The sequence below is a fragment of the Piliocolobus tephrosceles genome, unplaced genomic scaffold, assembly GCF_002776525.5.
Source record: "Piliocolobus tephrosceles isolate RC106 unplaced genomic scaffold, ASM277652v3 unscaffolded_41, whole genome shotgun sequence".
In the NCBI taxonomy this organism is placed as follows: Eukaryota; Metazoa; Chordata; class Mammalia; order Primates; family Cercopithecidae; genus Piliocolobus; species Piliocolobus tephrosceles.
In genome coordinates, this window is record NW_022325420.1 from 185,960 (window position 1) to 202,429 (window position 16,470).

General features: G+C 36.0%; 1 protein-coding gene across 9 annotated transcripts in view; it reads left to right on the top strand.

Annotated features, from left to right (window-relative positions):
- Positions 1-16,470, top strand: part of LOC111550158 (cadherin-like and PC-esterase domain-containing protein 1) — a 304,071-nt gene that overhangs the window by 95,729 nt on the left and 191,872 nt on the right. For all 9 annotated transcript variants that reach the window (XM_026454346.1, XM_023223426.2, XM_023223430.2 and 6 more), the window contains 2 exons: positions 10,188-10,320; positions 12,340-12,508. In XM_026454346.1, coding sequence (XP_026310131.1) covers positions 10,188-10,320; positions 12,340-12,508 — 302 coding nt within the window. The remainder of the gene's footprint in view (positions 1-10,187; positions 10,321-12,339; positions 12,509-16,470) is intronic.

Here is a 16,470-nt window from a genome sequence, read left to right on the forward strand (position 1 = left end):
CCATCTTGGTCAGCCTGATCTTGAACTCCTGACCTCGTGATCCACCTGCCTCAGCCTCCTAAAGTGCTGGGATTACAGGCATGAGCCACCATGCCTGGCCCGAGCTCACAGGATTTTTAAAGCTAGGACTACACTTCCCTAATTTATTGAAAATGACTGTGACATTATTGAGTGCTACAAAATTATTTTCTCTAAGATACTTAATGTATTTGGTAAGACATAGCAAGATATAAATGACTTCTTATCCATCATCCACCTATTCTTAGGCATTTATTTAGCAATTTAAAACAGGAAGTTCAAGCCTAGGATTGCTGTACAGAGTGATGCAAACAAGTGGTGTTAACTGAGACAAGGTGCTGATGTCAAAACCCTAAACCTGGGTTAGCATATGTTAAATTTGTGAAAAATAATTCGTGTGTATGTATATTCATATATATGGTAAAAGCATCTTGCCAGCACAAATGATAAGAGATGATTACAGAAAACTTGGAAGAATATTCTTATAGAAATAGTCATTGGAGGCTGGGTGTGGTGGCTCACACCTGTAATTCCAGTACTTTGGGAGGCCGAGGCGGGCAGATCACAAGGTCAAGAGTTCAAGACCAGTCTGACCAACATAGTGAAACCCAGTCTCTACTAAAAATACAAAAAATTAGCTGGGTGTGATGGTGTGCACCTGTAATTCCAGTTACCTGGGAGGCTGAGGCAGGAAAATCGTATGAACCTGGGAGGCGGAAATTGCAGTGAGCCAAGATAGCACCATTGCACTCCAGCCTGGGTGACCATGCGAGACTCCATCTAAAAAAAACAAAAAAGTTGTCATTTGAATGTAATGTCCTGGCTTAAATTTTACCTGGAAAAGAAACAGGTTAAATTCAAAGGTTAAAATCTAGACAAAAATAGGCAAAAAAAAAAAAAAAGGAAAGTTTAGTCATCTCATTAACATCTTTAAAGACCAGCCATTATGTAGCACTTCAGATAGGAAGGTCCTTCCCCTCTTGGCTCAATTAATTGGATAATTCTTTAGTCATATACAAGACATAAGATAGTCCGATGTACATGGCTAATGATGGGGATAACTAGCTAAGGCTGATAATTGGGACACCATTTCAGAAACTCTTCTCAGGTTCTGCCTGGCTTCTGACTCAGGCCCTTGGGTCCTCATCTATGAGGAGTGAACTCTTGTGTTATATGTCACTCAGCCAAACCTGAACCCCTCAGATTCTAATCATATCACTGAGCAACTTGAGGGAAAGAACCTCAAGGCAAAATGGTTTAGTAATCCTAATGGAACATCTCTTCTGACATATTTCCGTGTTCTTAACCTATTTCTGGCATTTGGAGCTCTAACCCTCATTAGATTTCATTGTGGCCATTGGCTCTTATCTCTCCATGGTCTATATTCTTAACTCCCTTTGGCAGTTAGATATTAGAAAAATTGAGTTTGCGTCCTTTGTAGGGACATGGATGCAGCTGGAAACCATCATTCTTAGCAAACTATCACAAGAAGAGAAAACCAAACACCGCATGTTCTCACTCATAGGTGGGAACTGAACAATGAGCTCACTTGGACTCGGGAAGGGGAACATCACACACTGGGGCCTATCATGGGGAGGGGGGGAGGGGAGAGGGATTGCATTGGGGAGTTATACCTGATATAAATGATGAATCGATGGGTTCTGACGAGTTGATGGGTGCAGCACACCAACATGGCACATTTATACATATGTAACAAACCTGCACATTATGCACATGTACCCTAGAACTTAAAGTATAATAAAAAAAAATATGTTCTTGGTTCACATATAATATGTTTACTTTAAAATAACATAGAAATAGAGGTAAATTAACAGGAATATTGTGTACATTTTATTATACTAAAAATACCAGGTAAAAATTGAAGGTTAAATTTGCCTGTGAAGTTGCCATTAAATAAAAGATATATTAACACATGGTTTCGTTTAAATAGGAGCCATGACCCCTAGTGTTTGTGTGTTACATTTAAATTGGAATTGACTTTCATATATATATATGAATATATATTATATAAAATTTGGAATCACTGTTACAGCGTTCTAGTAAGTTATTATTCTGACTTAAACTATTTCAATAATATCTGATAGCTACTCCAGAAAATATTCCTGAGAAAAAGATTTACAATTAATAAAGTGATAAACTACTTTTCACAGTGGGTGGATTTAGGCTGCCATTCTATTACCATATTTGTTTCACTCTATGTATTAATATATTTTGGAGGTTGTATTTTAAATTGTTATTAATGATGCTCATTAATTTATACTAAATTATCCACCTTTGGTCTTGCTGCAGTAGTCAAGCATTTTTCTTTTTAAAAAAATGTCATTTCCCCTGGAAAATTCATGCAGAAAACCATCAAAGGAAAATTAAGCTGCCATAAAGTAATAAAACAATCTTTCATGCTGTTTGGTCATTGCAACAAAATCATAGAGCAAGCAAATTGAAGTAGTAGTCTAGACACAGCTTTTATAACCGAGAAGAATGAGCAGAACTCAAGGTTCTTATGTGGTCATGGTCAAAACATAGAGCGGTCCATGGGGAAAATTATTTCTGTAGAATTGTATGACTTTGACACTTCCACTGAGAAAGACTAGAAAGAAGAGCATTCATGGCTTGCATTTACTGAGTGCTCCCTAAGCATTTGATTGATTCGTTAGTTGGCAGAAATTTTATACAATGACTACCCCTTTAGAGCACATTGCTGTGTCATTGATCTGGTCATTTTTATGGGTCAATTTGTGTCTCCACTTCCACTGGGATATGGACTACACTTCATTTCCTATAACAAAGTGAAAGTTACTGGTTTTCTGCCAAGAGTACTGTATAGAAATACCATGCTATTCATATTTGTGGTTTGATGTACACTGATATAACATCATATGAAAGATATTCTGAAACCATAGAGAATAAAATATTGTTATCAAAGTCGCACAAGTAGTAATATAATAATGTCAGATGTTGATAAATGAATTATGAGTTGCCTAGGTTAAGGCTAGAATTCTGTATTAATAATACCTTTATGTGTTTGGTATATCCATTTTCTCAGAGATACTCCGGTCAATGCTATTTGCGTAAAATGAAAGTAAAACATTATTAAAGAATCGATGTGTTTAGGCCAGGTGCAGTGGTTCATGGCTATAATTCCAGCACTTTGGGAGGCCAAGGAGGGCAGATCTCCCGAGGTCAGGAGTTCAAGACCAGCCTGGCCAACATGGTGAAACCCCATCTCTATTAAAAATACAAACATTAAGCAGGCCTGGTGACAGTTGCCTATAATCCCAGCTACTCGAGAGGCTGAGACCCAAGAATCACTTGAACCCAGAAGGCAGAGGTTTTAGTGAGCCGAGATCCTGCCGCTGGCACTCCAGCCTGAGTGACAGAGCAAGACTCTATCTAAAGAAAAAAAAAAAAAAAAAAGGCAAAGCATAGAATTGTTCAGAGTATACGGATCCGCAGATTTTACTATTTAAGCTGAAGTGTAGGTCTGAAATAGTTTGCGGAGTTTTGTCTTGGTGTCATAAATCTGTAGACTACAAGCTATTTCTGTTTTCATTTGTGTTGGTTGCTTTAAAAGAAGTATGTCTCTGAACAAAATACAGAGGAACAGACTTAAATACTGCAGTAACTGAAAAAAACATACTGAAGTAACTGACTCAGTCCTAGGTTTACTCCATCCATAGTAACCTAATACAGAATTCCTATAAAGAAGTGAAACAGAACAAGAAATTAATTGCTTTCCTGGGACACTTCAATGCTAAATTTGAGGAGGATCACTAAAAACACAGTGTGTCTTTACAGGCCATGTATAAGTAAACATACTGTGTTTTATTTTGGTCTTGTTTTTAAGAGAGTAATGTCAAATACCAGATGTTTAAGAATGCTGTAAGAGGATTTAATGGATTTGCTTTTATCTGATAGTGAGTAGTGGTGGGAACCTCTTAGTGTTAAACTCAAAGGGAATAACATTGTAGCTACTCTTTGAAATTTCTGAAGTTAGAAACAAGATTTCTAGATTATTAAAAAATCTATATTAAACTACGATTTAATAGTAGTAACTGTGTAACACTTTTTGAGCATATAAGTCAAATGCTGTGCAAAGCACTTTAAGGGAACTTCTTATTTAATTGTCAGCATCCACATGAGGTAAGTTATTATTACTATTCTTATTATTCTAATTTTCCAGATAAAGAGAGTAAATTTAGAAAAGTAAAGAAATTAACTCATGATTGCACCTATATAAGCATCTATTAATAGACAGGAATTAGTATTTTTAAAAATAAATGTTATTTATAATATTATTTGTAAAATATTTTTGGAAAAATATTATTTAGCAACTGTTTAAAATGTGCTGGACAAATTAGAATGTGCATCTTTATTGGTTTCCCCCATGTCTTCTTGGGCCCAATTTCAGGCAATTTGGTAAAACAAATGAACCCTAGGCCCCCAAATCCTTCACTTGCTCAGTGTCCCTGTAAGGAGCAGCCTTCCTTTTGGCTGTATGCTGGTGACATTCTCTCCTATGCTTTCCCGTGCTCACTGTGGGTTCCAGGGGGCTTTGCTGATATTAGGCCTCTTGGTCTTAGATAGTTAATCTCTGAGCTCTGGGTCCCTTCCTGGGGCATTCTTGGTACCATTGTTACAACCTACTCTTTTGTATATAGTATTTTGCCAATCTAACACTACATTGTGGTAGCGAGAGAAAACCAATCCCCACCCACGTTATACATATTTCCTAGGTCTGAACAATAAGTTTGCATTGTACAAATCCAGTGAAGTGGCTCAGCAGTTGGCTTGTTTACTCTTTTCATTTCTGCAAATACATCTGGTTACTTGGGTAAGAAGAAATTAGAGTTCACATATTAAGTATAGATGTATCTGAGATCCTAAATTAACTGCCAGGATGTGCTTGGTGTGCTTGGCACTAGTCATTCAGTGGAGAAAAAAAATTAGAATCTCTGCCGTCATGGAGCTTATAGTCTAGTGAACTGAGAATACCCTTAGATGCACTCAAAATAACCCTTACCTTCTAACTTCCAATAAGTGATCAGGCTTGTAACCTCGACTCTACCTTGGGATATGTTTTCTCACCATTTTATACACTGCATAAGAGGTGAAAGGGTGATTGGTGCTCCTCAAATACTAGTTAGGGGATAGGAGCTTCTTCAGCTACAACTTCTTCCCACAAGACTTAGTGTGTCTCACTCAAATGCAACTGGAGCTGGTTGACCCTGTGGAGCACTCACAATTACCAGAACATGACAAATTCAGAAAGGGACTGCATTTCAGCTCTGGTGCTGAGACCCTGGCCACTTATCTTCTCCATTAGGCCACTTATAGCACATATTTAAATCATAACTTTATATCTAGAATCACAGAGATTGAAGATTGCAAAGGAACTTAGACACCATCTACTTATTCTTTTAGTCTACTTGCTGCTAGACTTTTTCAGCATCATACAAAGAGAAAACAGATTCAGAGCTGAAGATTTTTGTTCTCTTCTAGCAACTGGCACAACTTAGACTCGACTTCTCTTGTTTTCAAAGCATAAGCTAAACAGTCACTGAATGATTTCAAGGTCCCCCTTTTGCCATTTCTACCCACTGACATTCTAGCCACCGTAACTGTTTTTCGCAGTAGTATGTTTAGTCACTCTTTCTTCCCCACTGTAGGCATCATGATGAAGGAAAAAAAATTAGGTTGAATATTATGAAATTGCTGATATTTGATCAACATTCAACAATTTTTTTTTTACCTAACTAAAGGCAATTTTATGTGGCTCAACCTATGCTATCTCTTGCTGCCATATCTGAATGCTCTTATTTGAAATCAAAGCTAATATTGCTCCTTTTTTCTTTTTACACACACACAGACAGACACACACACATACACACGCACACAGTTGTTTGTTTCTCCAGGACATGTGGCTACTGAGAAGACTAAGGCCAAAACTTGTATTTACCAAGTACTGTGTAGAGTTTCTGCTGAATATTCTCTATTTGCCCCTCAGATTCACTCTACACCCTTCTCCAGAGAGCTGTCCTCCACAGACTGCATCCACAGGACATCCTTGTCCCCTGGCATCTAGCAAGAGATTGAGGACAGGAGGAAGTAATTTGGGAGTATTTGTTGCCTGGCTCCTTCCCCTCTGGACCCTGGCTTGGAAAGTGGCTGTGTTCTTCTACCTGTAGCCACAGTCTTTCTTAATGGCCTTTCCTATAACAATGCTTTTGCCTGGTTCTGGAAACTTCTTCTTCCTGGGCTAAGAGTGGTAAAAGCTTCCCATTTTGTTGGCCCTGGGGAGCTCCTCTACCGCTTTTTGATTTTCCTGAACTATACCCATGTGTTTGTTAGCAGTCCTTCTTTCATTGTCTCGTGGTTAATAGTCTCTTCAGTTACTCCTTTGACTCTGCTGTCTTCTGGGGCCCTGACTGACAGAGTGATTTCCTGGCTATCACTTCAGTTTGTGCATGTATCAGTTTCTATTTACTATATGTGAAAGTTCTGAGGTTATATTTGCAGAGCTTTTATACCTGTAGGCTAAGTTCTAAGACTTATCAATGCCCTCAGGCAGGAGGAATGATTAATGCACTCATAAATGGTACTTATTTACACTTCTAATCTCAAAACTAATTGCTAATTATTAAGTAAGGCCTTTATCTTTATTGAAAATTTTCAAATAAGAAAATGCTAGCTAAAGCTAGTTTTCTAATATGAAAATGCAAGACAATATTCAAATATCTGTGAAATATAATTATACTTTTATTATTACTTCCCTATTAATTATTAGCTGTAAGGCAAAACATTAAATCAAATGCAATATAAATTTGGTAGCTAATCTTTGTCAGTATAAGTGTTTTTTCAGTGTTTAATATTTGACTGTGGTATATATACTCATATGCCACATAGAAGGGAAAGAAAGAATCAAATAAACTGTTTTTAATTCATTGGAATATGATTTTGTTAAGCCATAGATTGACTTAACCCCCCAAAACAAGTTCATTGTTAGAACAAGCATTTCAAATATTTCCTGAGCACTTACTGTAGTGCTTATTTTAGTCACTATAGTGTTCAGTGATGTGGGAAGTTCAGAAGACTCATGGGATTTATGTGCTGGATTTTAGAAGGCTTCCTAACAATGTCACAAGTCTATTAATTGTTGGTTGGCAAGAACCAAAATGAAAGCCCAGGTCTCCTGTTTCTGGTTTAATCATCATTTTCATAATACTTTTTCCCCAACCAGATATTAAAAGGTATTGAAAAGCAGGTGTCATGCATCTCTAACAAAGTGTTCACTTTCATTCTGGGTAAACTTTGCTGATCATACAGTTACAGGCTTCAGGGCTCTCTAAAATAAGCTAAGAGTAGCCAATAAATAAAAGTACAACACTATTCACCATATGATATTTCACATTTTAATCTATTTTCCATTCAGTCTGCATATTATGGGGCAAGAAAGCCCTAAAGAGTCATGCTAGGGTATTCCATATTAAGTTGCTTTAACATTTTTAACAAGTGTATGTTAATGAACTAGGCTATTTAGAAGACTGTGTCATACAGCCTCATCACCCAAATCCTTTCCAAAAGCAGAAGGTCTTTTGAGCATTGTTTGTAGGAGATTTCTAGGCTCTTTGAGTGTGTTGGTTGGGCCATGGAGAAGGGGAATGGAGTAATAAATGGATTAGACTGGACTGTTGAGAGAGCCCTTGAAGGCTATGCCAGATGAAAGATACAAGACATACTGCTCCAGGCATACCTTTATCTGTTAAATGGTAGCCTAGCCTAGGACACCGAAATGTTTACATGATTATTTACAAAATTCCATAAAATGCATTTGTAGCTTTTAAAGATATGAATGAAATTTATATCTGAGTTGTGGCTATAATCAAGTTAAATGAGAATAATTTTAGAGGGGACAGCTAATTACAGAGTATTTTTTTCTATTAGAATAATAAAAAGTAACATCCAAGCCTGGAATAATATAATAGGAAGCCTAGAATGTATTGATATATGTATAAATATAAAAATAAAGGTAAAGTTATTTTGCTCAGTATTCATTTCCATTATCCGATCAGAGTTTCAGAGATTCATGTGGAAATATGACATAGTCTTGGCAATTCCTGTATTGGACCCCTTCAGTGTCATGTATGGCTCCACTTGAGCTAAACCAGAAAAAAGTGACATAAAATTGTTTATTCTTTTGACATGTTTTTTGACAACTTCCTCAAAACCATTGAGATACTATCTTGGCAAAAAACTTAATATGTCTAGCTTCTTTAATGTCAACTGTGCTTGGGTTTGAAATCAATTCTGTGCTTTTTGGCAGCAAAGTAAAAGGGAAATCAGAGTAAATTATACTTTTCTCATACTTTACAAAAGAAGCCTCCAAATCAGCTCTTTGGAGACACAAAACTTGTCCTAGTAATATACTCTGAAAACATAACTCTATTTAGTAAAATTTTAATTAAGAACACGTATTTTCTTACTGCAAATTTAAAGGCTTACATAAACATTTCAACTTTTTTTAAAAGTTGTGATTCTCAAGAAATTAACTTAATGGCTGTTCATTTATCATCTCCAAAACCAAAGCCATTTGAATATTTCCTTTATTATGATGTATTAGAACTTCATTAAAAGGAAAAACTTACAAATAAGTTATCCTTTTGGAGCAAGATCACACTGTGCTAAATAATGAGATACGGGAATACATTGAACGGCTTGACTTCTGCTGACTTTTACTTAAGCGTGTGAAGTGTTTTAAATTAGACTATGTTAGTATTGATGAAATGTGCACAAAGGGGAAAAATAATTTAAAGTAATTTGTTCCATTTTGAGAGCTCGATAAATTATATAATTAAAAAATAAAGCACTGTGACCTGGGACTAGGAAAACAACTTCCAAATACTGTTGGAGAGTGTGGCAATTGGAGCAACCATTTTGGGAGGCAATCTGGCCATGTCTAACAAATTTGCAGTGCCTTTGCCATTGACCTGGCAATTGCACATACCAATACGAATCTGCCACTAGACAAATTTGTAAAAGTAGACCAAAATAGATGTATAAGAGTATTCATTGCAGTGCTTTTGAAATAGCAAAAGAAAAACATTACAAAAATAATCTAAATACACAATAATAGAGAATGGCTAAATCAAATGTATATTTATTTAATGAAGCACCCTAAGCTATTAAGAGGTATGTATGAAATAACTCTGAATATGCTGATATGGAAAGGATGCCAGGATGGGTTAGTAGTTATAAATAAATCAGACATATATTATTATAACACCTCTTTGGGATAATTAAAAAAACAAACAGAAATACCTACATATATAGGTTCATGTAGATACATTGATATTTTGTATTTGATATTTTGTTGATGTATTGTACATCAACTTTTGTATTGAAGAAATATATGCATCTGACCCAATGTGCTTATTCAGATTTTAAAAGTTAATATGTAAGCATTGGTTTTTGGTGGGAAGAGGTTCTAGATAGAAGTGGATTGGAGGATGCTTTTTCTGCTCATTTGGTTGCTTTCTGTAATATTTGATTTTTGTAATCATGTATATGCAATACCTTTATTTTTAAGCATGTCAATATGTGTGTTCTTAAGTAAACCATTATTATTGTTCTTTATTTTTATATACCTTAAAATGCAATAATTAATATTTTATTAGACAATAAAGCCCTGTAGTTGAGATTCCCAAGGTCACGAAGCATAACAAACTTTAGTATATCAGCATTGTATTGTCGGAATCAGCTCAAGTTTTCTATGTAGTATTCTCATCACAAACAAAAGTCTGCTCTTCCAGCCACCAACCCCTCGTTGAGAATGCATCCCTTAACTTTGTAGGATAGATCAGCTTGATGTTGGACAGTTAGAGACATTATATCTACCTCCCCTTCTGAGCAAGAAAATGAAATTAATTATTACAATTGTTTTCCTCCTCTGTAGTAAAAGAACATATGGCAAACAAAGGCCTCTCTAAATACGTATTCATACTTAGTGCAGCCAAGTTTGATTCAGAATGGGGAGAAAAATGGTTGCATATTTCTCATGTACCCTGCAGTGTAACACAGCATACTCTATTTTCAAAGCAGTTCCAAAAAGAAACAATAAAATGACTGTCTTCTGCTCTCTTGAATCTTTTCAGAATTGCAACTTCCAGTGAGTCCCTCTGTGTGTCTGAATCAGGGAATACAATTAAAGCTGAGTACTTCGAGTCACCTTTTAAAAACAGTGAAGCCACGTATGTGGAAACCAGAGGACTGGAGACATGAACAGCTGTAAGCTAATCAGTTTGAATTGTTATAACCAGCATGCATTTTAGGAGACAGCTAACAAGAGAAAAACACAGAACAGATATGGGGAGTTCACAGGTGTGAATTATTAGTTTCTCTTACATAAATTTTCAGCTCTCCTTTTTAAATAAAGAATGCCATCATTGACTTTCTCCTAGATTAATTCAAACCTGTCCTGCCAGAGAATAAACATTTGGGTAAATTGGACTCTTATCTAGTAAGTTACATTAAAGGAAATTGAATTTAAAACCTTGACAATGCAAAACTATAAGATTTTAGCTTCCATTTTATACTCAAATGACTTTGCCTTAGACTATGAATATGGCTGGATGCATTTTTTCTGCTATTTTTTTTTAATGGCTCTTAGCATCTAAGAAAGTATCTGCTGTCTATCAAGTTATCCAAGTTTCCTCCAGGGAAAGGATTTTATAATGTAGATAAATTATAGTGAAAAATTAAGAGGTTTTAATTATCTTATCCAAGACACAAATAAGTTTGCCTCATCTAATTTTATAATTATTAAGTAGTATTTAAACAGTTAATAGTATTTATTGAAGAATCGTATGCATCTTGTGCCAACCTAGAATTTTAAAGTTAAAACTAGGTCAGGTGCAGTGGCTCATGCCTGGAATCCCAGTGCTTTGGGAGGTCAAGGCAGGAGGATTACTTAACCCCAGGAGTTTAAGACCAGCCTGAGCAACATAGCGAGAATCCATCTATACAAAGAATAGAAAAAAAATTAGCCAAGCGCGGTGGTGCATGTCTGTAGTCTCAGCTACTCAGGAGGCTGAGGCAGGAGAACCAATTGAGCCCTTGAAGTGGAGGTTGCAGTGAGCTGTGATCGCACCACTTCACTCCAGCCTGAGTGACAGCAAGACCTTATCTCCAAAAAAAAAATATATATATATATAAAAATAAATAGCAGAGTCCTTTCATTGATCAAACTTAGATATTTAACATTTAGAAATATGATGTAGAAAAGCAAATAATTATATATTTTGGTATCATTTATGATGAAAGCATATTTCTTTCATTACAAAATATTAAACTGGTGTTAGTTTTCCTTTGTAGCCTGAAGTGTTTTTTTTTTTGTTTGTTTGTTTGTTTTTTTAATATTTAATCCCTTAAGTTAACTCTTCATTATCTGGGAGTAGGGACATTCGGTAAGATTGAACTAGTGGGCAAAGTATTTTCACATATTCTTGGTGACCTGTTCACTGTGTAAAAACAACACATTTTTCTAGAGAAGAAAAAATAGAGCAAAGGTAGGCAGAGGTAGAAGGTTTTAGAAAGTTTCATTCAAACTGTAATTTATATCACTTTTGTTGCAATGGTACCGTGCATCTGAGGTCATGGGTACTGTGACTAATTTATATATTTATTTTTTAAATTCAACTTTATTCTACATACTATCTTTCCACCTTTTTATTTATTTATTTATTTACTTACTTACTTACTTATTTACTTATTGTGAGACAAAGTCTCACTCTGTTGCCCAAGCTGAAGTGCAGTGATGCGATCTCGGCTCACTGCAACCTCCGCCTCCCAGGTTCAAGTGATTCTCCTGCCTCAGCCTCTCAAGTAGCTGGGACTACAGGCACCCGCCACCATGCCTGGCTAATTTTTGTATTTTTAGTAGAGATGGGGTTTCACTATGTTGGCCAGGCTGGTCTCGAGCTCCTGATCCACCCGTCTTGGCTTCCCACAGTGCTGGGGTTATAGGCATAAACCACTGTGCCTAGCCACCTTCTTTACTTTTTAAAAATACTTTGATTAAATCTGGCGGAGTGGGGAACTATTACCAATTTGACTCATTCTAGCTGTACCTCTCCACCACCTGGTGGTGATGCTAATAAGCAATTGAAATTGTTCAAGGAAATCCACACACTGAATGTGGGCATCCTACAAAGGCTAGAAGCAGTTTACAAAGCTTGAAGGTAATTTGCAAATTACATACTCAACCCTACATTATGGAGTGCTAACTACGTTGTTTTATTTTTTTAGGAATGAAACGACAGTCCTTGCTCCACATGAAACAATCTTTCGAGCCGAAGATCTATCTGTGATTCTTAAAGCGTATGTGTTGGTGACATCCTTAACCCCTTTGCGTGCATTCATTCATTCAACTGGCACAGTTTGGAATCCGCCAAAGAAAAAACGCTTCACTGTCAAGGTAAGCTCTCAGTTGAAGCTATTATTTCACGCAAGTACACTGAGGTAAAGTAAAGTGAGTTGGGCTGCCATCTTCCCACCTTTATGGTTATCAAATCCCATCGAACAAAGATCACATCTTTTTTATTGCTGCAAGAAAAGATTTTCATTTAATGGGTACAGGTTTAAAAATGAATTGGAAGCAGCTTAATTCACTAGGGATCACAAAGGCTACATTCTTTTTTCTCAATTCATCATGATAGTTCAATTCTTTGATCTACTTATTACAGAACTAGTTCACAGCTATACTCTGTTTTTCTCAGTTTTTCACTTATTCAAGAAAAATATGGTCAAAGCAACAAATGGAAGTACAATTTTGCCTTTGTGCTTTTTGCTTCACCCTTAGGAAGCATAATGCTAGTTCATTACACCAGTCAATATGGAATATTTGTTGAGTGAAAAATAAAGCTTTCAAGTGTGCCTAATATAGCAAGCTATGACATAAAGGATAATAGGGAAGATTTCAGGGAAGAACTTAATAATAATCCCCAAAAGTTTAATAAGTTATAAAAGGTAGCTCAGGTCAACTGGGCTGAAAATGAGATCTAGTGATGACAATATGTTTGATAAATTTTAAAGGGATTTTGATTTTACAGTATTTTATTGTTCCACATACCAAAAAGAGGAAATGTAAAGAAACTGAAAGAATGCACAGGGTCTCTCATAGTATCAACAGATTAAAAAATGATTGAACTTGATTTTTTTTCAGAATTTACCTTTATAAATTGAATTTTGAATTTTGGAAAATCTTCCAGCTCAAGAAGAAGGCATGAGCAAATTGTTAGAATTTATTTCTGGCATCTTATTTTTTTTTATTTAGTGTGCTTTCATTTTTTCCTCTTAAACTTTGTTTGCTTTTTCACTGAAAAGCTTAAATATTCTTCTGTAAGTTTAAAAGTTGTGCATTCTTTACATGTATAACATACAGTGGTCACTGTTAATTTAAAACATGCACTCATGTTTATGTTTTCCTATTCGTTTCTTAGACTTTTCAATATTTCTATCTGCTTCCCAACCTTGCCTTCTCAAGACTCTTTTGGTCTCTGTACCACTTCCCCAAATACCATTATCACAATGTAGATTTTTAGTTTTGGTTGAAATAATCACTTGTTCCTTTTTTTGGTCTTTTTTCCCTCAAATACAAAAAAAACTTTATCAAGACACTTACCATCCTCACTTCCCCACACTGTTTACAACGTCCTCTTGGACTTGTTTCTTTTACTATTCGAGTGTTTTCAGTTTGAGTCTGATGTCTTTAATCTTTAATTCTAAAAATCTGTTTTCATGATTTCTTGAAATATTTTTGCTCACTGTTTTTATTCTTCCTTCTTCTGTTGACCAGATTTGATCCTTCCATTTCTATTTATATTATTTGGCTTTTCTTACCTGCTTTCTGGAAGCATTTCTGTTTTCTAAGACAGTTCTTTAATCTTATCTTTTGAATTATACAATCTGTGTCAGTCTGTTTTGCATTGCTATAAAGGAACACCTGAGGCTGGGAAATTTATAAAGAAAAATGTTTATTTAGTTCATGGTTCTGAAGGCTGTACAAGCATGGAACCAGCATCTGCTTGGTTTCTGATGAGGTCTCGAGAAGCTTCCACTTATGGTGGAAGGCAAAGTGGGAGAAATCATGTCACATGTTGAGAGAGGGAGCAAGAGAGATACCAGGCTCTTAAACAAAGCTCTCCTGAGAACTAATAGAGGGAGAAGTCACCACCAGGAAGGCACCAAGCCCTTCAGGAGTGATCTGCCCCCACAACCCAAACAGCTCTCAGCAGGCCCCACCTCCAACATTGGGGATCATATTTCAACTTGAAATTTGGAGGGGGCAAATATCCAAATTATATCAAAATCCTTCTTACACTGTAGCTTTACTGCTATCTCATCTGTTGTTTCTTGTATTTCATTTATTTATTTAATGCTGCATGTATAACTTAAATGCTCATTGCCCTTCACTTGAAAACTAGTATATTTTTATTTACTTCTAATATTTTTACCATATTCCTCTTTGTTTTTTTTAATGATTTCTTTTTCACATTTTATTTTGCTACTATCTTCTATTATTTCTTTCAGTATATTGCTCATGCTTATTTTAAATTCCTCATCTATCAGTTTTGGCAGCATAACATATGTTGTTCAGTTTGTTGCCTTTCTTTTGAAGTAGGTGTATTTTTTTGTGCATTCCCTATATTGTCATTTAAGCTTAAGTCCTCTTGCAGACATTATTTATTCCACCCAGTACAGTGTTTGGGGAAGGTCAGTCCTTTCAGGTGAATCCAAGGAGAAGGCAGAGAATGTGTTCCAAACATGAAGAAACCACTTTAGGTCGCTTCCCTTTGTAGCCAGGTAACTTCCCTGGTCAGAATTTCACCCCCTAGACTCTCTCAGGCATAAAAGCACTGGGAGGAAGCACACCTTCCTCCATTATACATCATCAAGCCTGGGGGTGGACAGGAGTGAATGCCACATGTGACCAGTAACTCCACACATTTTTTTCATCCTCTCTCCCAAGAAATTCAACAGTCTGAATCCCGGGCCTGGGCTTAGCATCCTTAACAAGGAAGGAGCAACCAATGATTGTCCTAGGGGAAGACAGGGGAGAGTTAGGAGGAAAACGAAAACATTTTCCTTCAGCCTGTTGCCTCAAGTACCCTCCAACAACACCCCTCCCCCAACTCCACTTATCCCTGACCATGGCTACCACTGGTCAGATCAGTTCACAATAGCTCTAGAATTCCTTTCAAAGAAGTATTTGTTATTTGTTCTTTGTTATCAAATTCTTGCTTGGATCTCATTTCACCTGGGCTAGTGAATCATCTTAACAGGAAACTGAAGCTCTTAGATATTTTAAATAATTTTTCAAGTATTTTTCCTCTTTTTATGTAACTGCCGCTCCCCCTACCCTGGTACAAATAACAGGCTAATTTTTACGGTAGTTTTTATTTATGTATTTCCTGAAAATAAATCATGAAAAAAGAAATCTCCTTGTGATCTGGTTTTCTTTAGATTTTCATGCTTTCTTCACTCTTTCCTTTCTTATTCATGTTTTTGTCTTTTCTGTGAGACAGATGGAAGCTGTGGTTGTAGCACAGGAAAGCATGCAGTTCTTGTCATTTTCATCCTCTCCTTGGGATTTATCTTTTCAAGATCTTGCCTGATTATTCTGGACAATACTGTTATCTCCTCTCAGAGGGAGGTAGTGCAGCTTCCTGGGTCAATGCAGAGAAAGCGATTGTTTCCTTACTAGTCCAAAGTTATGCTTGATGATACAGATAAGTTTCAGAAAACAAGAGGATATTCATTTACCCTTCAACTGATGTACTTGTTATTTCAGTTAAAACAAATAGATTATAACTCATCTGTTAAATTATTTAACCATCCTCAGAAATACTGCTTTCTCCTGGTATTTTTAGATGTGAAAAAATACATAGAAATCTCACACTGCTAATGTGAAGGACAAAACCAAAACCCACTTTAAAAACTACCCCCGCTATACCAGCATGTTATTAAACACTGTTCTCAAATTCCACAAAACATAATTTTGTGTGTGTGTGCATGCGTGTGTGTGTGTGTGTGTGTATGTACTGAGTCCTGAATTCAAAGCCCAAATAACTTAGTTAAATCAGTAGTGATTTATGTACTGTGTGATGAGGCAAGCCCACTAAACTAGTTATCAGTGGCCATTTATAGAACATTCTGACAGCTAAAGAAGGTATGAAGGCAATAACAGATATAACTATGAGCTCATTTATTTCCAATTAGGTCTTCTGCTGAGATACTTTATCTGTTAAAAAGCTTTGTAGAGAGTAAAAAAAATCAAGAAATGCAAATTTGAGGAATAATGGAAAATAGATGCTTTGTAAACTATTTTTAATACCCTTCTATCGAATAAAATATTTAAAAATTTAAGTGTTAGATGTT